The 25,412-nt window shown below is 49.8% G+C and overlaps 5 protein-coding genes across 8 annotated transcripts; 3 read left to right on the forward strand and 2 right to left on the reverse strand.

Moving 5' to 3' along the window:
• Positions 1-47: 47 nt before the first annotated feature.
• Positions 48-3,522, reverse strand: LOC133500667 (uncharacterized). 2 transcript variants are annotated; one of them, XM_061819663.1, is made up of 7 exons: positions 3,212-3,522; positions 2,322-2,669; positions 1,359-1,625; positions 712-796; positions 574-628; positions 372-499; positions 48-289 (listed from the first exon to the last, which is right to left on the reverse strand). In XM_061819663.1, the coding sequence occupies exons 1-7, from the start codon at positions 3,240-3,242 to the stop codon at positions 223-225; spliced, it is 981 nt and encodes a 326-aa protein (XP_061675647.1). In that variant the 5' UTR covers positions 3,243-3,522; the 3' UTR covers positions 48-222. The 2 variants fall into 2 exon arrangements, with proteins under 2 accessions (XP_061675647.1, XP_061675646.1); XM_061819662.1 differs by having other exon boundaries at positions 49-289; positions 372-502; positions 3,212-3,520.
• A 1,336-nt stretch (positions 3,523-4,858) lies between these two features.
• LOC133501420 (synaptotagmin-11-like) lies at positions 4,859-12,937 on the forward strand. Its single transcript, XM_061821182.1, has 4 exons — positions 4,859-5,196; positions 7,913-8,793; positions 9,489-9,609; positions 10,448-12,937. Exons 1-4 carry the CDS (start codon positions 5,163-5,165, stop codon positions 10,756-10,758), a joined length of 1,347 nt encoding a protein of 448 aa, XP_061677166.1. The 5' UTR covers positions 4,859-5,162; the 3' UTR covers positions 10,759-12,937.
• A 1,010-nt stretch (positions 12,938-13,947) lies between these two features.
• Positions 13,948-17,267, forward strand: tmem242 (transmembrane protein 242). Of its 3 annotated transcripts, none has more exons than XR_009795123.1 (5): positions 13,948-14,061; positions 14,271-14,371; positions 14,817-14,954; positions 15,025-15,210; positions 16,870-17,267. XR_009795123.1 is itself a non-coding variant. In XM_061820720.1 (4 exons), the coding sequence occupies exons 1-4, from the start codon at positions 13,989-13,991 to the stop codon at positions 15,133-15,135; spliced, it is 423 nt and encodes a 140-aa protein (XP_061676704.1). In that variant the 5' UTR covers positions 13,948-13,988; the 3' UTR covers positions 15,136-16,790. The 3 variants fall into 3 exon arrangements, 1 of the variants encoding a protein (XP_061676704.1); XR_009795122.1 differs by having other exon boundaries at positions 16,873-17,266; XM_061820720.1 differs by lacking the exon at positions 16,870-17,267 and having other exon boundaries at positions 15,025-16,790.
• zgc:153896 (uncharacterized protein LOC569930 homolog) lies at positions 16,956-21,165 on the reverse strand. Its single transcript, XM_061820721.1, has 5 exons — positions 20,781-21,165; positions 19,545-19,690; positions 17,952-18,575; positions 17,144-17,372; positions 16,956-17,073 (listed from the first exon to the last, which is right to left on the reverse strand). Exons 1-5 carry the CDS (start codon positions 21,034-21,036, stop codon positions 16,997-16,999), a joined length of 1,332 nt encoding a protein of 443 aa, XP_061676705.1. The 5' UTR covers positions 21,037-21,165; the 3' UTR covers positions 16,956-16,996.
• Positions 21,166-22,721: 1,556 nt separating this feature from the next.
• Positions 22,722-25,319, forward strand: mrps12 (mitochondrial ribosomal protein S12). The gene is made up of 3 exons (XM_061820288.1): positions 22,722-22,951; positions 23,469-23,522; positions 24,767-25,319. The coding sequence occupies exons 2-3, from the start codon at positions 23,471-23,473 to the stop codon at positions 25,147-25,149; spliced, it is 435 nt and encodes a 144-aa protein (XP_061676272.1). The 5' UTR covers positions 22,722-22,951; positions 23,469-23,470; the 3' UTR covers positions 25,150-25,319.
• The last annotated feature ends 93 nt before the right edge of the window (positions 25,320-25,412 follow it).

Raw genomic sequence — 25,412 nt, forward strand, 5'->3', positions numbered from 1 at the left:
AAAGTGTTGACGAGCCAAAGAGGAAGTCGCCTGGATACTACAGGAAATGATCTCATCGGAAACAATCAACACTTGATTGAGTGGACTTTATTGGCGCCGTAGCAAATGTTATCTTTTGTTCTTCTTTTTTTGTGCACTTTTAGCAAGTGTGACATCACTGTCAACGTGCACGCGACATCACTTCCTGTTGCCAAATGACGTCACTTTGTGTCGACCGAGCGCTCAGGTGGTCGAACGCGTGACAGACGAGTAGACCACCTCCTCTTCCTCCTCCTTCGCCACCGCCGACCTAAAAAAACAAAACAAAACGAGAAGACTGCAACAACATCACAACAAATGTGTGTGTGTGTGTGTGTGTGTGTGTGAGATACCTGCTCACAGCCTTTGGTTTAAACTGAACGGCGGCGTAGCTAACTTCCTGTACAGTCTGGTCCACTTCCTGTCCGTCGGGTCCGCCTCGCTCGGGAGTCGTCGTTGTATTGTCGTAAACGCTTCCCCGCTGCTACACACACGGGCACACGCTCTGAGGTGGGCACTTGTCCCAGGTGCATGATGGGATGTCAGCAAACTCACCTCGCGGTCGTTTTGTACGTCTTTGACGTCACGAAGCGACGCCGGCCGACGTTTCCTGCCGGATTGTCAAAAGCGTGCTAACTACGCTCACGCTAAATGCTAACAAGGGGCAAGCTAGCATCAGGTTAGCCGACGCACCTTTTCACCGCCAACAGGACCATCCCGCCGACCAGGATGAGCGCCGCCAGGACGCCGAAGGAGACGCCGAGAGTGACGGCGAGGTCTGAAAGGAAATGGACGTGTTGACGACTCGGCAACGTTTTCGTGCGTGGAAAGCGGAGAACGGCGCTTTTATTTGCACAAAACACGAGCGTTGGAATCGGCGCCGTTTCAAGTGCTGGCATGTCAAATGTGTCGTGAAAGGAAGTCAAGAATAGAATCCAAAATACGGCTCGGAGGTCTTCTGCGCATGAAGCTGTGACCACACGGGACAAAAACGACGGCGTTCAAAGGAACTTTTTTGGGGTCAAATCTGTAAATTGTTGCCAATTTGACTTTGCTTTGTGAAGTTAAATACTAAAGGGCATCGTAGTTTGAAACAGATTTTCGGGAGCCAAAAAATAGGTTTTTATAGTCAACATATATTTTTCAGATTCATTGGTGATTAGAAATGAAAAAATCTGCCAAATTTCAGATCACATTGGTTCATTATGAGCACATCAAATATTGCACAATGGTGACGTGTGATCAGAAAAATTGGAATATCGCACGATGGGTGGATAAAAGGTCAGGGGTCAGACATTGAAGAAGAAGAAGAAACAGGAAAAGATGCGAAAGTAGTTTACCAGAGTGGGGTTGTCCCACGTTGAGCCTAAAGGGCGGCGACATGGTGCGAGGGTTGGTGACGAGGACACAAGTGTAGTTGGCCGAGGCGCCCGCCCCCAGGGGGCCCAGCCGCAAGGCGGGGCCCGACTCCGGGAGGGCGTGGCCATCGCGGTGCCAGCGGACCGCCAGACCGCCGAAGGAACACCTGGAGACGCAGCTCAGCGTCACCGTGTCGCCCTCCGACACCCGGCCGGGGGCGGAGCTAGACACGTTCATCGGCTCGCCGTCTGGGGGGAGGACACGGTTACCTGTGGCGATGCCCCTGGTCAAGACTTTCGACGTCTTGACTCGCAATTGAAAGTTACTTGAAAGTTGTGTGTCTGAATGCGACGCTAGTGCGTACCAGTGGTACCTCGACTTCCGAGCTCCATTTGTCAAGCGAGCAAAGCGGCTCGGCGCTCGCCGCTTGCCAGCATTTCAGCTGGCGTCCGTAAACCTCAAAGAACCATCCCAGTCTGGTTTCCGGCAAACTCCTTGACAACAAAACGGCCGTCGTGAAAAAATCAGCGAGGACCCGGTCCTGGCTCCGGACTCTGGGCTCTGGGCTCCTCCCCGTCCTCGTCTTCCTTCATCTGACGGCAGTTTCTGACTGCATTTCCTAAGCACCGCGTGGACATTTCAACACACCCCCGTTCTTGCCTGACCGGAACGCAACCACCTCAAACGAAATCACCTGGGGATTGTTTCTTCTGGTGTCCCCCGGGGTTCTGTCACGGGCCCCACTCTCTTTGCTGCCTACGTCCTTTGCCTTGGCAAATTTTCCATATATGTCACGTACCTTAATTACTCAATATTTTTGGCGCGGTTTTTAGGATATCTGAATCTTCAACTAACTGCAGAAACTTGGAAGTTGGGCCGCTTGTAAATCAAGGTACCACTGTATGAGGTTTATGGTAATGACCGGCGTGACTTAAAGCTCGTACCAATGACAGTGACCTTCACCCCTGCGATGCCAGTGAAATGTCCGGCATCGTTTTGCGCTTCCATCCGGAACCGGAACGTGGTGTTGTCTCTTTCCTGGACGTCGTGGATCTGCAGCGTGCAGTTTCTTTTCAAGTCTCCGAGGTAGAGGTAGCGCCAGTTTCCCTGCCGCAGCGCGGCGCTGTCGTAGACGGACGGCGTGGAGCCTTGGCAGATGAGGTGATTGACGCACCACACCGTCCTCACCACCGCTTCGGTGGGCGTGAAGGAGCACAAGAGCGTCACGGTGGAGCCGCGCACCGCGCACGTCGCCGGCGGATAACGCACCCGCTGTGCCGCGCCCGTTGAACCTGAAAAGTAGTCAAATCCTGCATCCTAATGCGTACGATGATTTGAGAGTTTCTGCTCATTTCAATGGACATTGCCTTGCTCCTCCCGGTGCCTGCAAAGGCAGCACAAGGCCCACATCCATGAAGACGCTCACAAATCCTCAGTGAGTTGCAGTCATAGTCGCCATTTTCACACAGGGGAGCCAATATACTGAATGGACTGAAAACTGCTTATTTTGACCAAGGGCATTTTTTTTTCCCAAGGGGAAACATTTCTTTTCAAACTATCCCAAAAGAAACATTTCTTTCTGTGATAATTCATAAATGTTAATGTCCAGGACAAATATTTTATCTTGATTTGAAGAAAATGGGGGGTGGACATCATCGTTTTCTTTTCGTATCAGCAAAAAACAAGATTTTTTTTCTTTTTTGTTTTGGATGATATGAACCATTACATCACATCCTAGTTGAGCTCAAACTGACAATAGAAAACATTTCTCAGCAATGAACTCAAATACAGGGAAAAATCCACTCTCGGTGTCATGCGGGTGTCGAGCACTCACCGGTCACAAGCAACACGACCAAGACAAACATCTTGACGTGACAAGTTCACAAGAAGACGGGAGGAAACGGCTGCAAAGGATTAAAAAAGCAAACAAACAAACAAACACCCAAGTGAAGAAGTTGGTGCAGTCGCAAGTTGTTCCTCTTTTGCCGACGTGACAAACCACAGAAGAAAATGGAAGAAAACTAAAAACTAAAACAAAAAGTGAAGCAAAAAGCAAGGAAGGCTCAAGTCGCCGCTCGCGTTATGCCGAAGCTCATTTGAAAAGGAGCCAAGATTGTTGTTTTGAAATGTTCCACTTGCACTTCTGCCCCTGATAGTCCTCACGTGACCGGCGATGTCACAACGTGGCCGAGGGCGGGGCTGAGCTCGACCAATGTCTGGAGGAAGATGTTGCGCCCAGCTGTCACATCGCCACAAAATTGCTTAAAGCTCAGGTGTCATCCCGAGAAATATTCTAAAATAGAATAGAAAATACATATAACAATAATAATTATGAGCGGAGAGCGCGTCATCCATGCGCAGAGTTGCGGAAGTCTCATTCGACGGCGTCCGAGCGGTCGCCATATTGGCTGCATTTACTGTCCGTGACGTCACCGCCGACATTCGCCATTGAGAAGACGCTGTGGCCTCGACTGTGGGACGCGCCCCTTCTGACACGGAAGCCCTTTTCGGAGAAGGGAACGTCGAGTGTCCGCGGCAACATTAACCTCTCGTTTCGAACCATATTTAGATGATATGCGGATCGGTATGGAGCGTACTCAGCCGCGAGCGATCACAACGCCGTAAAGCGGCCCGGCTCGGCATCGCGATAAGCCGCAGATGAGCCGCTCCCACCCCAGGCGCCGTGACTGGCGGACGTCGCGCTGAAGGCCGGGCCGGCTCGATACATACTACTGGCGAGCCGTCGCGGAAGCTGACGCGCACGTCGACACATTTTGCCCCCCTGTCCTACATAAGTGGATCTTGGATTATGAGAGACGGATTACGTGGTCTGCCCCAAACTCTTATTAAATTAAGCTAGTCGGATTTACTGCCTCCAATGCAGACCAAACTCTCACGTTGGTAGCAGGGGGGTGTGGTACCCGTACTCCTAAAACACCCCCCACAGGATTCCACGAGGGACAGGGTCGAACGCCTTCTCCAAGTCCACAAAACACCCGGAGACCGGTTGGGGGAACTCAGACGCACCCTCGAGGACCCTGCCGGGGTCGTAGAGCCGGTCCACTGTTCCGTGGCCAGGACAAAAAGCACTCTGCTCCTCCTGAATCTGGAATTGGATTTCCCGACGGAGCCTCCTCTTTACCACCCCCGATTAGACCTGAGGAGTGTGATCCCCCTGGTACTTGGAACAAAAGGGGACCCACCACCAGGCTCTATCCCCGATGTCCACGCGATGTTGCAGAAGCGTGTCAACCACGACATCCGGAGCCTTTAGGAACTCCGGGCGGATCTCGTCGGTGCCTTGCCAGTGACCTCGGGGACTTCCACACTAATTTCATTTGTATCTTTTCATCTCTTATTTTGGTTTTCTTTTCTCGATGTCTTACATTTAGTTGGCATCCTCGCGGACAACCAAGCACGGCTGTCTGGCCTGCAGAATTTTTTTTTTTTTTTTTTTTTTTTTGTGCCCTCCTCTGAGAACGCAAAGGTGTCGAATGGAGCCCGAGTGAGACGTCGTCCGCGCCGTAGAGGATCTCGGGCGGGCCTCAGTGCGCAGACTCGCTGCATCTTTCGTCGCTTTCCGCTCGAGCATCACTCGGTCGAGAAGAGAAGAGACGACGCCCGATCGGCACCGGACCGGACCGAGCCCAGGGAGAAGGACTGGCTTTGAGTTTACGGATGTGAAGGAAAGCGAGCCTTCCTCGCCTTCCTTCGTCCTTCGTTCTTCCCTTCCCTCCTTCCACCCTTTCTCATTGGTTTTTTCCTCTCTCTCACGCCGTCACGAAATGGCGGACATCACAGAGCTGCGAGCCCCCAACGGTGAGTGAATCCGCCCCAGCGTCCGCCTTCGAGCCCTCGAGGCGGCCGGCCGTCACCGCGCGGATTCCCCCGGACGGCGTTTGGGCTCGTGGGGTGTTCTCGGTTCGATTCCCGGTGCGCTTTGCGGCCGACACGGACTCCACCCAGTCGACAAGCATCCGCCATTTCGCCTCCCTCGTGCTTTTTCATTATTATTATTTATTTTATCTCGGTCGGCGTTGGTTGAACGTCAAAATGTCGCTTTAGGGGCGACATTCGGGGACAGGCTGATCGAAAAGTAACTCCCTATTTTGAAGCCTTTGTCATTGAGTTCTGAAGTGCAATTGTAGCACATAACAAAGCTACATTGTGTACCATCGTCGTCATTTGGCTTGATGGCCGCCAGCAGTTTGTCAGGCCGGCCCAATTTCACCAGGAACGGAAGACGCGACTTCTCCTATTCAAATTTCCAATAAAGCAATCGATCTGAAGGGAGAACAAGAACATGGACTTGACTCCCACATGCCCCAAAATTTTGAAAAACATTCACTTTCAACATATGTATCTATAAGTATGTCAAAATGTACGAGTTACTCATTCAATCAACCTTTAAAAAAAAAAAAAAAAAAAAAAAAACCGTGGCTTTTTCTGAGTCTGGTGACCACCCAATGTCTGTTCCTTTCTTCTTTTTTTTTTTTTTGGGGGGGGGGGGGGGTGGGTGTGTGTGTGTGTGTTTACCGACTCTGCGCAGCTTCCCCTGGTGTGGCGGGCCTCGCGCTGACGTCACGTCTGCACGCGGCGGCCCCAGTGCGGCCGGGCATGAGCATGACGTCATTGTTGTTCCTACATTGCCCGTTTTGTTCTTATTCTCTCGTTCTTTTACTCCCCCATCACCAAATAACCGATTTTTATACAAGCGGGCTGCGTTGTCAAATGACTCAAAAGTCCATTTTGTGTTATTTATTGACAAAGTGGACCTCGATAGCCCTTAAAATGTCAGCTGGTGACTGATTCCAATGGTTTGTCATCCTCTAATCTCCAATTATTTATCTACATTTTTTTTTTTTAAATAAAATGAACGACGTATGTTGTTGAGTCACCTGTCAGATGAAAACAATTTTTCAAACGCCGTTCATGTCAGCTGATGGGCCGTCCGTGATAAAAATCAATCAATCATTCCAAAATTTGGATGCTAACAGTTTGATATCTCTTTCTATGATAACTTTATTGCACAAAATGAATACAAATGGATTTTCTTGGGAGCGACTGAATATCGGCTGTGCGCTTGGTTTCAAGTTGCATTGTGGGATACAACGACGGCACCAGAAGGGTCAGAGGTCAGCAACGCGTTTGAAACTGAGCAAGCAGCTTTGGGTGCGCTGCGCTTTTTGCTCAAATGGCTTTTGGGATATTTTGAGCGAGATTGATGGATCTCCACATCAAGTTATTGATTTCCTGAGGCGGGAAAACAGATCCATATCGATGTGGGACATTTCACTCGTCGAAATCATCACTTCAGCAACCGGCGACGTGTGTGTCAAAAAAGTGCCGAGTCAGCTTGTTGAAAAAAACATCCATACATTTTCTTAGCCGCTTATCCTGACAATGGTCACAGGAGTGCCGTAGCCTATCCTGGCTGTCATCGGGCAGGAGGCGGGGCACGCCCTCAACCGGTCCGGTTTTTGAAATGTGGGAAGAAACCGGAGTGCCCAGAGAAAACCCACACAGGGTTAGGGTGAACATGGGGATTTAAACCCCGGTCCTCAGAACTGTGAGGCCAACGCTTGACAGCCAAGAAAGAGAACCCTATCAAAACGATAGATAGATCGATCGATCCATCCCCTTTAGTGAGGACGGACCGAGCGAATGGTTCAATGCCTGCTCCCCAACATTCCTCGGAAATGTCAGGAAGCAAATAGCCGCCGAGTGCAAACGGGAAATGCGTCTGTTTGTGTGCGTTGCTCGGCAACGAGCTGGCTCTTTTTCAGCACTTTGCAAAGCATGCGACCGACCCTGAATGAAGGAAGCGCTTGATTCTGATTGGCCGCAGACAAAACTGAGCCTCATTATGAAGTCGAGCGCACAACTCTGCGCCCTTCCTCATCCGACTCGTCTTTATTTGCCAAGCGTGTCTGGGAGAGTTTACAAAGCAAACCACTGAAGACGCGAGACGGTGCCAGCGTGGATGGAAAGAAGTCTCACGAGGATTTGAATTTCGAAATGTAAAGTCGTCACATTTTCAACAGTTGCTACAATTGGCTGTGTGAAACTCAGCGTCTGTGGCAGCAGGCAGGGTTACTTCAGGTCACAACCGAAGAGCCGGCCAATCGCAGTTCGGCTTTCTTCGTATGTGACGTCGCGTGACTAAGAAAGCCGAACCGCGATTGGCCGGCTGTGCTGCCTGGCGGCCCAGACGGCGAACCGTAGCGACGACTGAAAATGTGATGACTTTGCATTTCCAATTCAAATCCCGGTGGCGCTTATTTCCTTCCACGTGGCCGCCGTTTCACCCGTGGATCTTTTCCCTTTTTACGCAACGTGTTGGCAATCAGTCAGCGTTTACACCTCCCAGCATCCCCGAAAGGGCACAAACACGAGACTAATACACGACAATGTCAAAAACACCCGAGGAATTTGCCTCTAGCGCGGCAACAGACTTGTGCGATGTAAAACGAGAAAAACGAAGCGTCGCTGAGCACTGAAAGGCGCCCCAGCTGACTTCCTGTTTGTCCCGCAGCCATGTCGCCGGTGCTGGCGGGCTTCCTGGGCGCGGGCATTCTGGTGGCGGTGGTGATCGCGCTGCTTCTGCTCTGGTCCTTCTGCCAGCGCCGCTACCTGCGCTCATCCGGACGCTACAAGCTGCACGGCGACCGCTACTGCGACGCCGAGGACCCCCCCTACAAGTTCATCCACATGCTGAAGGGGATCAGCATTTACCCGGAATCGCTCAGCAGCAGCAAGAGGATCGTGCGAGGCGCCAGGCGGGCCGAGCGGGACGGCGAGCGCGCCCGCGGGACGGTGCCGGCGGACGCCGGGAACAACCTTCTGGACGTCCCGCCGGAAGTCCCGGCTCAGCTGGAGGTGAGCCGGCCGGCCGGCCCCGCCCGCCTGGAGCGCGCCTTTCCGGTGCGCGCCGACTACTGCCGCCCGGACGCCGGCAGTCAGAGCGGCAGCGAGGCGCCGTCGCCCTTCACGCCCGCCTCCTCGGAAGCGGAACCCGAAGCCGGGCTGGGAGTGCTCAGCCTCACCGTGGACTACAACTTCCCCAAGAAGGCGCTGGTGGTCACCGTGGTGGGCGCCCGCGGGTTGCCCGCCATGGACGAGCAGGCCGGCAGCTCGGACCCGTACGTGAAGATGACCATCTTGCCCGAGAAGAAGCACCGCGTCAAGACCCGCGTGCTGAGGAAGACTCTGGACCCGCTCTTCGACGAGACCTTCACGTTCTACGGCGTGGCGTACAGCTCGCTGCCCGAGCTGACGCTGCACTTCCTGGTGCTCAGCTTCGACCGCTTCGCCCGCGACGACGTCGTCGGCGAGGCCGTGGTGCCGCTCGAGGGCGTGGACCCCAGCACGGGCCGGGTCCACCTGAGCCGGCGCATCACCAAGAGGAATATGCAGGTGAGGAGACGCCGATCGCTCACGCGGGCTGTGCCGGCCGCCGGCGCCTGGCGGCTCGCTCCCCGAGAGACCGGATTGAGGGTCTCTCGTTGGTCGTTTGAATGCGCTGGCGACGTTCGATTCTGTTGGACGCAACGCAAACGTTTAGACCGCAGAGAAGTGACAACATCAGGCAGCGGCACCTGAATCAGCAAAAGTCGCCGTTAAACCTCGGGCCGCGTTCCCGTGACGGACGCCGAGGCGAGTCAACGGACTGGTTGAGCATCGAACGTCGTCTCAAGCGTTCCAAGACGTCACATGACACAATAATCCCGATATTCAAAGCATATCACGAATGACCAAAGTAGCTCGACTCACCAGCGAGTTTTTGGTTGAATGAAGAGCAGCCAAAGGACGCGGGTAAGGAGAGCTGCAGTCCGCTCACCAAATGCTGCTGGCGGCCGCAACTCACACCCGGACGCTCACGCAAACACGAGGCCCAGATCCACTCGCTCACGTTGCTCACTTTGCCACGCCCCTTAAAGGCACACATACAACAATGATTACGCTTCATAAAGGCGGTTTATGTCTTCGCGTTCTCTCCTCTTCTCACATTTCCGACGTTCCTCGGCAGCTTAATCGGCTTTAGCGGCGCCGGCGTGACGAGTCGCTCGCAGACGGGAAGTGACTTTTTGTGTGGCGCGTTGTGTCGTCAGTGCGAGAGCCGCGGCGAGCTGCTGGCGTCGCTGTCCTACCAGCCGGTGTCCCATCGGCTGAGCGTGGTGGTCCTCAAGGCGCGGCACCTCCCCAAGATGGACATCGCCGGACTGTCTGCAAGTGAGTCCAAGCGTTGCGCCCGCACTTGTGGGAAAATGAGACGTTGATGAGTCGTCCTCCTTGAACGCTGACGTTTGGTATTGGACTCCATTTTGATTTGAAGGTTTCCACGTACCGTTTAAATGTTTTCCCTACCTTATGACTTACTTTCACGCCTCGAGGCTTGTCTCTCCATTTTTGGGAGTAATTAAACATCAGAAAACAAACATTTGCACAATAATTGTCGGGTTCGGGCAGTCAGTGTTGGCGTCCGGTGAGCGTCAGACCCGCGCACCCCAGGACATTTAAAGTTTTCCAAGGAAGGAGGACGAGGCAAACTTTTACTCGCGAGGAGAACGCGGGACGCGTCTTACTCGGTCGGCATCTCCAGCCAGTTCCGACCGCATCTCCGCGAATGCTCCTTTTTATTTCCTAAGGGCGGTCCGCAACGTAAGCAAGCGTGACAAACGCGAGTCCTGGCAGGTCCCGCCAGAGTGCCGAACGCTCCCGACGCGGCCCGCTGACGTCTCCCGTCGCACGCGATGGAGTGTGCCGCTTTGTCGCATCACGTTGTTTAAGAATGTGAAGAAGAGCAAAAGAGCATTAAAAATGAAACAAGAGCAAATAGCAGATAACATTACGTAGAATTGGTCCAAGAATCCAACAATAATAAAAACATGAGAGTTGTATAACCACCGAAAAAGCAAACTTCAGTAAATCATCGTAGTTGACTTCCTTTTGTTTATTTCCGCGTTTCCCCGCCGGCCCGACTCAAATCGACGTCTCAATGGGGAACGTGTCGACCGAGCCTCGACCGTCACGCTGACGCACGCTAACGGTTCTCCCCGGCCTCCGACAGACCCGTACGTGAAGGTCAACGTGTTCTACGGCCGCAAGCGCATCGCCAAGAAGAAGACGCACGTGAAGAAGTGCACGCTGAACCCCGTCTTCAACGAGTCCTTCATCTACGACATCCCGCCCGAGCTGCTGCCCGACATCTCCGTCGAGTTCCTGGTGGTGGACTTCGACCGCACCGCCAAGAACGAAGTCCTGGGCCGGCTGCTGCTGGGCCTGCACGGCGCCGCGCCCTCCGGCGCCGCCCACTGGCGGGAGGTCTGCGAGAACCCCCGCCGGCAGATCTCCAAGTGGCACAACCTCAGCGAGTTCTGAGCGTCGCGCGAAAATGACGGACCGCTGAGCAGAGCGCGCACGCACACACACACACACACACTTGGAAACAACTCACACGCACACTTCACAAAATGCGCTCGTGTGTGTGTGTGTGCGTGCACGTGCGTGCTTTGAAGAAGCAAGTCGGTGTTGTCCTCATGCAGTTGATTGCATGTCTTTGTGAAGAGAAGAACAACACCCCCTACGCCCCCACAAGCCCCCCCCCTCCCCCCCAACAACCATAGTCCTGACAATTCCCATCATGCTTTGCTAACTGACCCCCGACGCCCACGGGGAGCGTCGTTTTCAAAGCACTTTGAGCCTTTATCCATATCCAGCTTAAGGTTCATGTACTAGTATCCCATTTGTCCTTACTAGTAACTCAACTCAGCTGTTGTAGAGATATTTTAATGTAGTCGTAGCGAAGAAGTCACTCTCAATTTCCAAAATGTCCAGATCATATTGCAATCTTATTTTTGACGTAGTTTACACGAGACCAAATAAACGATAATCAGTTCACGAGCGGTCGTTTTGCAACAGACTTGAAGGCAAAATAAATATTTATCTGATTAATGGATGGAGGAATTGAAAATATTAAAAATATTGTCTCGCCGCAGCCACGTTGCCAGTTTTGCAGTTGAGCAACTGCGTAGTTGCCGACAGCGACGGTCGTAGTTTTTCTACCTTAGTGGAAGGAAATATCAATATAATCGAAACAACCGTTCTACTGCTGCGCTGAGTCTTCCTTTCGACTGAGGGCAAAGAGCGCACTAGTACGCGCACCCGGAACTGGATACGGACTAAATGCCGCAAGGGCTTTGGCGAGTAGTGTCGGGACTTGCAGGCGTGCAGGTAACAACCACGTGTAAATAAATTCCTGCGTGTGCTTGTTTGTAGCATGAATGACTTCCTCTCCGCTTGCGTCGTGACGGCAACGCTAGTCGTGAGGCTAAGCTAGCATCCCGCGCTCAAGGACTACTGGGGCGCCGCCCGCAGGCGCAAGACGTGACGCCAAAGCCCGTCGGACGCTCCCGTTGGTATTTTGATGATGATGTCATAACCGTGCGTGTGATGTAACGGCGTTGTTGTTCACTTCCGTGTTGATGAGCGGTTCCGATCGTTCCCTAACCACAACATTTTGCACTCGATGCTCAGTCGGACATTTTGTGTGCCGTTGCAATGTGTAGTGAGTGTACTGGATGCAAAATACTACGTAGTACATATTGAGTAGGGAGGAGGCGACGAGTGACTGAACACACGAACACACCGGAAAGAGATTCTGAAATGCGGAACCATTTGACTTGTGGGCCTGAAACGATGAATCAAATCCGCTTTAAGCACGATTAGGAGCGCGCGCGCGCTTGATACGCGGTTGTTGCAGGATTTGTTCAGTGGATCCCTGCTTCAACAACCTTTTTTTTTTTTAATATATATAAAAGCTTTCCAATATTTTCTTTTTTTTTCTAGTTTTTAATGTTTCTTTTTTTTCAGGTTCTGGTCCGCTTATTCCTTTTTTGCTGTAAATATCTGTAGTGTTTTTTAAAAAAAATATATATATGTTTGAGCCTCTCGCTCGTTCTCTCTCTCCAACTGCTGAAGACATATTTAGCGCATGAAGATGATTGCGATTCAGCGAAGGATTTTTCCTCATTTTTGAGTCAAACGCTCACTGCAGGGATTTTGAGTGGACTTTACGGTCAACGGTACAGTCCACGACATAACAATCCCATCATATCGTGTTTCAGGAGTATTTGATGAATCGTTTCAACCCTCGAGTCAATTCTGTCGAAATCGTGATGTCGTGATTTGGGTTCGGGAAATGAGCGGTCGACTCCCCGACACGAGACTTCCCCTCATGAGCGCCCTGCACATTGTGCCAGCCGGTGGCGCTGTTCCGGCAAACATGACATTTAAGTTCCTCCCCGCCTACGTCCGACGATTTTGTATCGAAGTTGCTGGAAAATTTCTGATGGCCTGAAAGCTTTCCCTGCGTTGGAGCGCCCCCTGCTGTACACCCGAATGACGCTAACCTTCCCCTTGACGTGCAAATAAAACAAGATAGCCTGATTCCTCTTCCTCCTTTCTTCTTCTTGTTCTTCCTTTTGGTCACGTCACGTAATCTTCTTGGTTGGCTCAACTTCCTCTTCCGTTACCCATGATGCAACGTTGCTCGTTCTTTTCTGGTGCAAATCAAGATTAGATGTGTCAAAATCAATCCCGATCTGGGACACCGCTTCCTTTTTTTTTTTTTTTTGTGGCCCGCGAAAGCAAATAGACAGCATCGGCTCCATGTTTTGTGCTAAAACAGCAACATTGCAAACTTTTTACACTTGAGAAAATATTGAGATATTGGAAGCATTTTGCTACCAATACCCCTTATAAAATACATTAAATAATAGTTGGATTGTTTTTACTCGCTCTGAATTTCTGAACTAATTTTCCATGAATTTAATGCTCACAGTTGTTTTTTTTTTCTTCATTATTATTATACGTGGATTGCTTGAAGACTAAATTGCCCGTATGTGTGAATGTGAGCGTGTCGTTCGTTGCATTGTGACCTGTGATAGGCTGGCGACCAGTTCAGGGTGTAAACCGCCACCTGCCTGCAGTTTGCCGGGATTAGGCTCCAGCACGCCTGCGACCTTCGTGAGGAGGAGCAGTCCAGAAAATAGATACGTCAGAGAATGAATGAATGAATGGTCTCCGTATGTCTGACATTTTTTTGGTATATTTTTGATGGGATTTATTTTGGCCGCAGAGTGGATCAGATGAAAATTGTTGGCCTCACAGTTCTGAGGTCCCAGGTTCAAATCCTGGCCCTGCCTATGTGGAGTTTGCATGTTCTCCCCGTGCCTCCGTGGCTTTTCTCCGGGTAGGCACTCCGCTTTCCTCCCACATCCCAAAAACATGCAATATTACTTGGACACTCTAAATTGCCCCTAGGTGTGACTGTGAGGCTGTACCCCGCCTCCTGCCCGTTGACAGCCGGGATAGGCTTCAGCACTCCCGCGACCCTCGTGAGGATAAGCGGCTGAGAAAATGGATGGATGTGTTTATGTCTATTTTTTACTTCAAATTTAAGGGTCAATAAATAGAAAAATAAAGAGCAAGAAAGAATGGAAAATTTCGTAAAAAAAAAAAAAAATATATATATATATATATATATCTTTCCATTGGTTCCGGGTTTTTTTTTTTTGTCCGGTGACTTGACGCTGACGGACCACCTCGATATGGCTGCAGCGGAGGGGAAAGTCGTCGAAGTGTCTCAAAATGAGGACGAGGACAAACTGCAGCTGATTAAAGGTCAACATTTACACGTTGATTGTGTGTATCCATTCCAAGATTGACAGTTTTGTACGCTTTGTTGACGTGTATCATTTTTGTGGAAGGTCAGTACAGTGTTGCTCTCCGTCATTTCCATTTATTCTCCCGCCACGCGCACACGTAAACAAAATCACCCTGTGAGCAAATCTAGTGTTTCTCGATGAGTGCCGCGTTTTTTGTGTGTGCAGGTGCCGTCTTTCTGGCCACGGTATCGTCTCTGGGCCTCATTGTGGGCTTCGGATCCACGTTGGCTTTAGCCAAGAAGAACAACCCGGATTGCTTCAACAAGGTGACACAACCTGGATGCTGCTTGGCCACTTCCGGTTCTCTACACACCCCGAACTCTAACGTCACTTCCCGTGGATGTGACGAGCTCGAAAGATTATCATCACAATAATTGATCCTCATGGCTGAGTTTTTTTTAATGGTCAGGATGACATTTATTTTTAATCTATATTTTGAAATGACTTCATAGCTCAAAGTGTTTCTCCGCTATTGTGCACTTCTTATTCGAAAAACATGGCTGCCAACAGTGTGGTGGTAGTTTGCAAAAAAACAAAACAAAACTGTAATTTACTTAATGACTGGCAGCAGTTTTCAAGGAGGACCCACATAATGTGTTCACCAACAGAATGATAAAAAATGTTAATTCATGTTGCTGTTTGGGGTGGGGGACATTCTTCCAGGAAGACGCTTGACGCAAACATTTTCATGTGTGATGTCACGTCCTGCAGGGCGCCACGGCCACGGCGGCGCTGCCCGAGAGCGGCGCGGCGCTAGCGCTGCGAGCGCTGGGTCGAGGCTCGCTGTACGCGTGCTGCGGTGTGGGCCTGCTCTGTTTCGGCGCCTGGAAGCTCCTCGGCGTTCACGACGTATGTCGACGTTTTTGCGCGGAAGGAAGAAGATGAAATGAAAATGCCCGCGTTTGTTTATTTCCTTCAGCTGTCCGACTTCCGACAGAAGATGGCGTCGTTGTTCCCGCCCATCCCCAAGTCGGACGCTGCGCCGGGACCCGACCCGCAAGAATTGGAGTCGCTGTTCAAGTCCAAGTGACTCGGCGGCAGCGGCGCAAGTCGGACTCTTTTTGGAATGCGTCGGAAGATCTGGCGGCGCTTTCGAAGACTCGAGGTGCGTTCCGGGGCTGGTTGTGTGCCCAAGGACTGGTGGTGCGTTTGAGGACTCGTTGAAACATTTTTTTGTTTGTGGTTAACTTCAACGTGTGAAACATCAACCCTTGTTGACACGTTGATGCTACTGTATACATATGTGGAATATGAACACATGACTGTGTCATTTGCAGTGGATATTCAAAAGTCTGCACACCCCTGTTCATGGCAGGTTTTCAAGTCCCTTTCTCCCATTCATTTGGCCTCTAAGAAGAATCAGCATCCTTATTGTCATCAACATGCTAATGAGTTCTCTCCATTTTACCCATCGCAGTCATTACACACTTGTAGGTGGAACATACTGGGTCGGGGTCGGGGTATCAGTGTCTTTCCCAAGGACACTACAGCTTTGAGTCCTGGGGATGGTCCAGACGGGGTCTTGAATCCTTGAAGTGTGAGGCATTGTTCCGAAATAACTAACAATGACATTCAAGCTCCCCTTAAAGGACTGTCAGCGCGCACCTGCCGCCGTTTGACGTGCCTCCCGCTTATGAAACTTTTTTTGGTCTGCTGCATTTTACCCAAATGCTTTTAGGATATTTGTTGTCTTTTTTTTTTTTTTTTTTTTTGGGGGGAAGGGTAATAATGCCCTCCATCTTTCCACCTGACCTACTTCATAGCCCGGACGCGAAGAATACAGTTCATTGTTGTCACTTGTGATGAACAGGAAGTCAAATGTTGCTGGCGGCGTCTCGGCTGCCTCGCTCGGCGCTTTTCTTCTCGTCTGTCCGTCATTTTCGGAAGGGATGCGGAGTTATTGGTGCCTGGAAAACTGCTACGTTTCCACTCTGTTCCGCGGTCTTTTTACGGCCTCGGACCACGCGTGGCTTGCGCTGTAAGGCGTGACTACAAAATTGTCAGGAGAAGCCGACACGATCAGGGTCAGAATCAGGAATCGGCGGCAGACGCGTGCGGACTTTGATCGGGGACGTGGAAGGGTGTGTACATTTGTGCAACCACATTATGCCACTTTAGTTTTACTTCCTTACTTGCTCAACTGAATGAACGTGTCTATCACATTTATAGGGCAAATCTTTAAATTGGTAATCTTGCTGAATTTGAACCCATTGATGGGCAGGGTGGCAATTTTTTGCCTTATTGAGATCAAAGTCTCCTAACGGGCCACGATCAAGGAAATAACTCTTCTTTTTCGTTTAGGGTTAAGTTATACGATAATTATATAGCTATTAAGGCAGCCATGTTGGGTCAGGAAGGAAATGGAAAGAACTCCATGCTAACTTTGAGCCATGAGTTATCCTCTCTTGATACCGAATTATGCCTTCAGATTGCGTGAAAATCACGATGTCCCAAAAATGGGACGCTGCCCACCAATGGGTTAATTGCACAAAAACCTGCCATTTGAACAAGGGTGTGGACAGTTTTTTTTTTTTTTTTTTTTTTAAATGTATACTCTAGCTATTTAGGGTTGTACATATGTAGTATATATTTTATTTGCAGCAAAAAAAAAAAAAAAAAACATCTGTTTTTAGGTGCAACTTTGTGTACATGAGTACCAAATAAATAAAAATCATACAAATCTCATTTCTGTCGTCACAGTTGCCAGATTTTTACATTCAAACTCGTTCTGCTTGTTCTTTGATTGTTTGCCGATTACGTCCAGCAGATGGCGGCGTCACTGCGGATCTTTTGTTGGGATCGGGATCTGGATCTGGAGGAGGGACCTCTCCGATCTTGCAGATTGGACCGGGTTATGGGAGCACGATCGTGGATCTCGGAGGTGCGTCGCGTCAGAGCATCAGCGTGGAAATCAAGATAAAGGTCGTCGTCATCATCATCAGTGACGTCGGAGTCCTTTGAGGTCCTCCTGTGAGACAAGACACAAGATGGCAGTTTTGGCGAAGTGGATCCACGTGGTCAACTTTCTCGGTCCTCACCACTGTGGGACGTGACGAGCATGGACGCCGTGTGCTCCAGGGATCCGTTGTTGGGCTCCGCTCGGATGTCCAGCAGCCTGCACATGAGCGGATAAATGTGGACGCTGTCGAACGGCTCGGCCAGGAAGTTCTTCTTGAAGTCGGGTCCGAAGGCCCTGAAGATCATCTTCATGTCCATCTCGCCGTTGTGGAAGCCGTGGTCACCTTTGTTCACGTACACGATAAATCTCTGGAATGGAAAAACGCCGTTGAGCGTGTTGGCGTTCTCGAGGCGAACGAGCCACCTACTGTACGTTAGCATATTGGTGTCAGTGCAGTTAGCTACGTTAGCATGTGGAAAGAGGAGCAGCTAGCTACATTGCCGTGTCTACATTAGAATGTCCAATTTACAAGAATTAGCTACATTAGCATGTGGACAGGGAAGCAGCTAGTTACATTAGCGTGTCTACATAAGAATGTCCACATTACAGCAATTCGTGACATTAGAATGTAGACGTTTGAAATCTGCTAGCTAATTAGTTCCACTAAACCTATCAGGTTTCTGCTACTACAGCACGTCTACATTGGCGTTTTGACATTGAGCTATTAGCAACAGCATATCGACGGCAAATTAGTCTGCTCCATGATCATGTTGATGTCTAGTTGTCTCAAGACGCTTTTGCATTTTGAGGATGGCTCTCTCAGTATGTTATGGAACAATATTAGCATCTTGACGTGGAAGCTGTTAGTATACAACATGCTATGTTGCTACGAAAACAGATAGCTAACTGCTTGTGACTGTAGTTGGCATGAGCATCAGCACACGTACCGAGTTGAGGTTGAAGCCGAGGTCCGCCACCACCACCACGGGTGGGAGGCGTCGACTCCGTGCCAGGTGGAAACTCTGGGGCATGTCCTCCTTCCTGTAGGCGGTCAGGTTGGGAGCCTTGTCCAGCGCCTCCAGTACTTCCCGCTCCTTCCCCGGCCGTGGCGTCAGAATCCCAAATCCGCCATAGTCCAAAATCTCAAAGCTGGCCAGCTTGAGCAGATTCAAGTACTTGTTGAGCACGATCTCGTCCACCAGGGGGCGCTTCTTGACGGTGGTCATGCCGTGGTCAGACGTGATGATGACGTTGAGGCTGGCGTCCAGCTTGTGGCGACTGATGGCTTCCCGCAAGTAACCCACCGTGCGGTCGATCTGCCGGATGATGGCCTTCCGGTCCGGGTGGTCCGGACCCCGCATGTGGCCCACGTTGTCAGGCTCGCCGTAGTACAAGGTGACCAGGTCAAAGTCCTCCTCGGAGAACCAGCTCAGAACCGTGTCGATGTTCTGGCGCCACTCTGTCTCGTTGTCATCGGGGTGGGCCGACTCCTCCACGATGGCCCGGTTCACCGCTTGGCCGCTGTAGTTGACACCGCCTCCGGGGTAGTAGAAAGAGGCCGTCTTCAGACCCTGCGACATGCCAAAACTTTCATTTATGTTGCGTAACGTGCCGATATCCACGTAGTTGATGGCTTCAGCGTGCTAGCCCAATATTTGACACATTCAGCATGCTAATGTAGAGTATCTTCCTGTAAAATAGTGTGATTCCCAACTGGACCCAAAGTGGGTCGCAGAGCCGTTTCAGGCGGGTACAGGACAGGATTCCTGTTTTGATTTTGCAAGTAGCCTCCAATCAAGAGGTGTACCAAGTTCCCACGTGGAACATGCGCTAGTGACAAAGTGTAGCCGCCTTGCACTTTGTCCACTAGCTCGTGCCATAAACATACAGCAGCTCAGCCTCCGGCTAGCAAATGTCATGGCGGCAAATCCTCTTTTGGCCTTGAAGCTGCATTTAACCTTAAATAATGTACGTGTTTCCAAAAAAAAAGTTCTCGATCGTTCTGAACTGGGTCGCAACTTTACAACAACAGGAAATTTGGAGTCGTGTTGGGACAACCGTTGAAAACCGTTGGCCTTAACCGTTGACAGACTGTCAACGTACTGAAATGCGGTTGGCGTGCTAATGTAGCTAACTGTTAGCCTTAGACCAGTCGTTTTGCCGGTAAGGCAGGAATGGACCTTTCGCCGCCCTAAAACATCAGCCGCCTCTCGTCTGGGAGCTGTCGATGTCCGTGATAAATAGCCGAAGGCCAAGAGAAGTTCACATGGTGGCGAGAGCCTTACTGTAAATAGTAAAAAGCAACAAAACAAAAATAAAATCCACTACAATTGCTATTCCAGTGCTTTGCATTTTTGACATGCTAATATTAGCCTAGCTGCAGAATACTGTACTGTCAACCTGCTGATGTTTGTCATCATCTTCCATGTTCATCACGCTAACTTGGCTAACTTAACGTTATCAGCCTCTGACACGTTCCTCACGCTAATTTGGCTAACGTTGACGGAGCGGTTTAAGTTGGCTTGACGGCTGTCTGTCACCTGGTTCTGCGCTGTGATCCAGAGAGGCAGAACGCCGTTGTCCCACCACTCTGAGCGCCTGAGGGTCTTCTTGTGAGGGACCTTCTGGTTGGTGAGTGGGTTGAACATCATGTTGTGGACCACCTCGTGGTCCTCAACCCAGCGGCCTGAACAAGAAGATGGCGGACATGAACCGAGGAACTTTCGGGAGTTGCACGTGAAGCTTGATGATGTTAAACCAAATCAGTGATTTTCATTTGTTGGCAGGATCAGATCAAAACAGGACAGAAGATGAGGAGGGGCGGAACAGGAGAAGGTCAGACCTGATCAGAACACATCACAAAACAGTGACCAGCCGGGATATGACGTGACGGACGGGAAAGGGCGTGTCGGCACACGATAAGATAACACGTTTCGTCATTTTACTCCGTCTAACCGCCTGAACTTCCTTATCTTATTTTTAAGGGTTTTGTTACTGACTCCTCAAATATGGCGTAGAGTCGTAACTTGGCCGCGCCGCTCCGTTGGAATCTTACGTTCCATCCTGAAAGCGACGCTCGCAATGTGTTTTTGTGTCTTTTGGTGACTCTGAGAGCCAGAAAGAAGTCTGCAGGCTCTCGAGCACTTTCTAAGCGGGCTCCACTCCTCTGGAATGTCTTGCCAGCAGATATTCCAAGGTCGACTTTGCCAGTGATTAGTTCAAGTCCACGTCGTCCACCGCTTTGGGTGAAAGTGAGCAGATCCGAGGCTGTTGCCGTCCAGATTCTGCAGTCACCACCCGGGACGAGATTGGTGGTGGACCAGTTGCCCAGAAGCGCTGCCGCGGAAGATTCCGCTCCGAACGACTGGACCGACCTGGTCATCCTAAACCGGGTCCCCCTCCCTAGCGGCACGCTTGAGGATGAAGTCGACTCCCGACGAGTTCAAGACCGCTTTTTTTTTTTTTTTTCTGTCCTCTCTCCTTTTCTCTGTCCTACCCGACTGGTTTAGACCAGATGGCCGCCCCACGTTGACTCTTGGATCTGCTGAAGGTTTCTCCCCAAGAGGGAGTTTTCTCCGGCTCCGTCGCCCGGTGCTGCGCGCTCTCGTGAGCTTCACTCGGTCTTTTCTCGAATGAGGATTGTGACCTGCGACCTGTTCCGTGTCTAAAGTGCCTTGAGCCGACGCGAGATACGTCAAATTGAATTGAAAACGGCGCAACCGGAGAGGAGACGGTATGAAACGACAGGACCGGGAGCGTGAGATCGGGAAGGAGACCTGTGATGGTGGTGAAGTGTGACGGTGAGGTCATGGTGAGCGCGGGCGGCGTGATGTACTTGGCCTTGACGCCGTCCCGCGCCAGCGCATCTAGGTTAGGCGTATCCACGTCCCGGTCGTAGTCCCACCGGAAGCCGTCGAAGGAGATCAGCAGAAGACGCTTCCCGGTCCCGCTCGGGCTTCCGGTCGGGTTAGCGGAGGTCCCGGCCAGGAAGGCGACGAAGAGGAGGACGGCTCGCGACCTGGCGCTCGCCATCGTGATGCGGTTGTGAGCGGGCGCGGTTCACTGCCGGCTCATTTATGCTTAACGGACTGATAAATATCTGCTGATATCTTTAAGCAGACCTTGGACCATCTACGTAAAGCACGCATGTCCACTTTGATTGAGATATGAAGTCTCACAATTGTTGTGCGGCCGCTTCATCTGATTAGAATATGAAGGCCGTCATCATAATCGAGCAGTGACTGCATTTTCTCTCTCTCTCTGCACGTGGATCATCCATCGGTGCGCCGACGTCACCGCCGTTAGCCTCGACTCGGTCTCAAGGTCGACTTTGGGCTCCTTTCGACACACCGTAAATTCATTTCATGTAGTCATTAATTGCACTTTCAGTCTTACAATCAGGATGAATAATATTTACAATTTAAATGCCCAAATGAGGTCCTTATGAAGCCTTGACACATTTTACCAATGTATGGAATCCAAAAATGTCATTAAAATGTTACGCAAATCAACGCAATTGTCTTGACACTTTTCCCCATTTTAATAAATTATAATTCTTAAAAGCGGCACGGTGGGACAGCTGTAGAGCGTTAGCCTCACGGTTCTGAGGACGAGGGTTCAAATCTCGGCCCCGCCTGTGTGAAGTTTTGATGTTCTCCAAGTGCCTGCGGGGGGGGGGGGGGGGGAGTATTCCTCCCAAAAACTCGCACGAGAGACTCTAAGTTGCCCATCAGTGTGATTGTGAGTGCGGCGATTTGGCTGGCGTCCAGTTCAGGGTGTCTCACTGCCTCCTACCTGATGACAGCTGGGCTAGGCTCCGGCACTCCCGCGACCCTCATGAGGATAAGCGGCTTTAAAAATGGATGGATGCATAATTCATAAAATAATAACGTATAAAGAAACGCATCTGTACAGCTCGAGGTTCCCTTGGAAGGCAACACATGGACACTGCAATAAGATTACCATTTGCCAGCACCAGGAACAATATTTTAAAAAGCAAAAAAAAAAAGGTTCTATTCCTCCGTTTTTTTTTCATGTGAAAGGGGCTCACAGTTCCCTTGTTGTGATGGACGCCGTTTTCCACAAAGCAGCAAAATGACATCTGACTCGTTGGTCGTTCAGTTTTCTTGCAGTACAAAAAATGAACGCGTTGACGACTTTACCTCCTTTTGCTGTTACAGTCACTGATTAATAAAAAAAAAAAACCCAAAGACTGGATAGCGCATCCACATCGAGCGGTACGTCGATGGGTTGAACCCAGTTGGCCGACATCTTGGTACTCCCAAAAACGTGTGGCGGACATGATTATTAACACGTTGGATTATGTTGGGGTTTTTCTCAAAGTTTGGCATGTAGAATTAAAACTGGTCGTGTGAGCTTGACATTTGTTTCAGTTCTGGTAACATGAAGGATTTTTAATTGGACTTGATAAGACAAAAAGGCGAAGTGCAAAGGTAAGCCATAGAACACGGTGACTAGCAAGAAACCATGCATATTCCCTTGGGTCCGATTTCCGTGGTGTTAATTTTTCCCAAAATACGCTGTCAAGCACTATCATCATAACATAGCAAAAAAACTAAGCATTTTTTTGTCATAAAAACATTACATGTTAAGTCTAGCAGTCTTTGTTTTTTTTTTTTTTTAGATCAGTCATTGCACTCGGCACAGAGTTTGAAATGGGCGCGTCTAATCCACTACTCATACATATCTGAGGTTATTCCACCATGTGTGCGCTGTTCCCTTTGCGTGATGACCCGGAAGTATTCACGTTGCGAGGAACGATTTCCGGCGACTTCGTCGTTCGACTTTCCTAGTCACGTTATGTTTATGTCGTTTTCACCCACATTTTTCCGAATGGTTTGACGATTGACTTTCGCGTCGCCGTGGCTAATTTGGAGTGTGACCTTTTGATCGTGGTTGCAGTTCCGTGTTGACTTCCCACCGAAAGGTACGATGTCGTTAGCTGCTAGCACAAGGACGACTTCGCTCGTCTTCGACATGAACGCGATTTATAAAATAAAATAGTTGAAAAAAAATACTTTCCACATACGTTCAGATATTTTTTTTCGTAACTAATCATAATTCAGAAAGCAAAAATGACATAGCTGAAGAAATGGAATTTATTACGAGAATGAATTTGTTCACAATGTGAGTTATTTTTCGAATATGACATAATCCAATGATAATACAAATGTTGCATGTTGTACATTGTGTATTAGACATTAGTTATGAGTAAACGTGTATGGAGTGCATGCAGAATATTGACTATATTTGTCAATATATTGTGAGATTATAAACAGTATAACGCTCTGAAATTGATTATTTAAATTATTTCAGTAAAATGTGTTTGTCGACGTCCATTTTTTTTTCTAGTACTATACTGTATGTACTTGTACTGCATTGTATGGCAGAGCAACCCAATGTATGTCGTAGTCCAAAGTGAAACTTCTTTTGGTGTCTTCTAGCGATGTCGCTGTTGCAACGTTGCACGTTGACGGCGCTCACCACCTTCTTTCAAGGCAAGTCCAAACACATATTGGTTCATATTTTTCCATTCATGTGTGTTTATTCTCTGCGGCACTGTGGAACAGCGGTAAAGCGTTGGCCTCAAAGTTCTGAGGACCCGGGTTCAATCCCGGCCCTCCCTGTGTGGAGTTTGCACGATCTCCCCCTGCCTGCTGCGGTTTTCTCCGGTTGGGCACTCCGCTTTCCTCCCACATCCCAAAAACATCCAACATTCATTGGACACTCTAAATTGCCCATTGGTGTCATATTGAGTGCGACTGTTGTCTGTCTCCGTCTGCCCTGCGATTGGCTGGCGACCAGTTCAGGGTGTACCCCGCCTCCTGCCTGTTGACAACTGGGATAGGCTCCAGCACTTCCGCGACCCTTGTGAGGATCAGCGGCTAAGAAAATGGACGGATGGATGGATGTATTCTCATTTGTTTTGCTGAAATAATATACATGCAGCAGTACCTTGAATTACAAGTTAGCTAGTTGTGTGACCAAGCTTAAATTAAAAATAAAACTTAAATTACCCGTGTGTATGAACTCAAATTTCAACAACCAAAAAAAAAAAAAAAAACCACCATCACAACTATGTAGAGTTTAATAAGAGGGAAATTGAATTGTAATATGAGAATAAAAAATGTAAATAAATAAACTGATTTAGCCAAAAATCTCACTCACTTGGAGATGTGGCTTTAAGGGGCGTGGCCTAGGAATGAGATTGGGAGCTCGGGCTGTTTCGTCTGCATCTAAGCGTCCTCGTCTTAAATTGTGGCCTACGGAGTATTTTGTACTCTTTGACTATTTTGCAGAGCGCAATCATCGCCGATGCGCTTCCAGTCATTTATTGAGCGGAAAAAAAGTGTCAAACACGCTCAAAAAAGATGCTACACGATTTGCGCCAAATAAACGGCCTGCACGCAAAAAAAAAAAAAATGTAATTTTCGGTTGATTTGGGAAAATGTGCAAGGAAATTGACTTGCAAGCTTGGTCGGGGAACAAATTAAAGTTGGAAGTAGAGCCCAACTGATATGGATTTTTATTTGACTTTTTGAGGCTGAAGCCGAAAATGATATTTGGATCAATAAAGTTACGGTAACGATCAATCACTCAATTAATGCATGTAGAAAGAAAACTTGCTGAGAACCGATTATTGTTTGTTTGAATGTCGTAGTCTTTGTCTTCTGTTTGAATGTGTTAAATAATGCCCCAATTTGTCAGTCGACGTATTGACGCGCGTCGTGTGCCCGCGCAGCATCCCAGCGGGCCTGCTGGTGGACACGCCCCCTCCTGACCCGGCCCATGGCCACCCTCAACCAGATGCACCGGCTGGGCAAACCCAAGGTGGCCCCGAAGGCCTTGGGCCCCACCTTCGGGAAGCCGCAGATGAAGGCGGTCATCCTGAAGACCATGATCCGCAAGCCCAAGAAGCCCAACTCGGCCAACAGGAAGTGCGCCCGCGTGCGCCTCGCCAACGGCAAGGAGGCGGTGGTGTTCATCCCCGGCGAGGGCCACAACCTCCAGGAGCACAACGTGGTTCTGGTGGAGGGCGGCCGCACGCAGGACCTGCCCGGCGTCAAGCTCACCGTCGTCAGGGGAAAATACGACTGCGCGCACGTGGTCAAGAAGAAACAGTGAACGCGGAGTAACGCTCGACTCGGCGGCCATCAAAGTCGTCGACGACTATTTTGTTCGTCGATTCATCGTTTGGACACCTGCTGTCGGTGAAATGTGTCCAAAATCCTGCCACGGAAGCTCAATTTGTGTTTGTCACGCGAAATAAACACGACTGCGTTTTGAGGACTTGATGCCTTGAAGCAACAAAACAAATGGTTTTGTCGTGGCCGATTGTATCCGGTTTTAAAGAATGTACTATTGCTCACTTAGTTCGACAAATATGT

The sequence above is a fragment of the Syngnathoides biaculeatus genome, chromosome 5 (genome assembly GCF_019802595.1).
Source record: "Syngnathoides biaculeatus isolate LvHL_M chromosome 5, ASM1980259v1, whole genome shotgun sequence".
Lineage (NCBI taxonomy): Eukaryota > Metazoa > Chordata > Actinopteri > Syngnathiformes > Syngnathidae > Syngnathoides > Syngnathoides biaculeatus.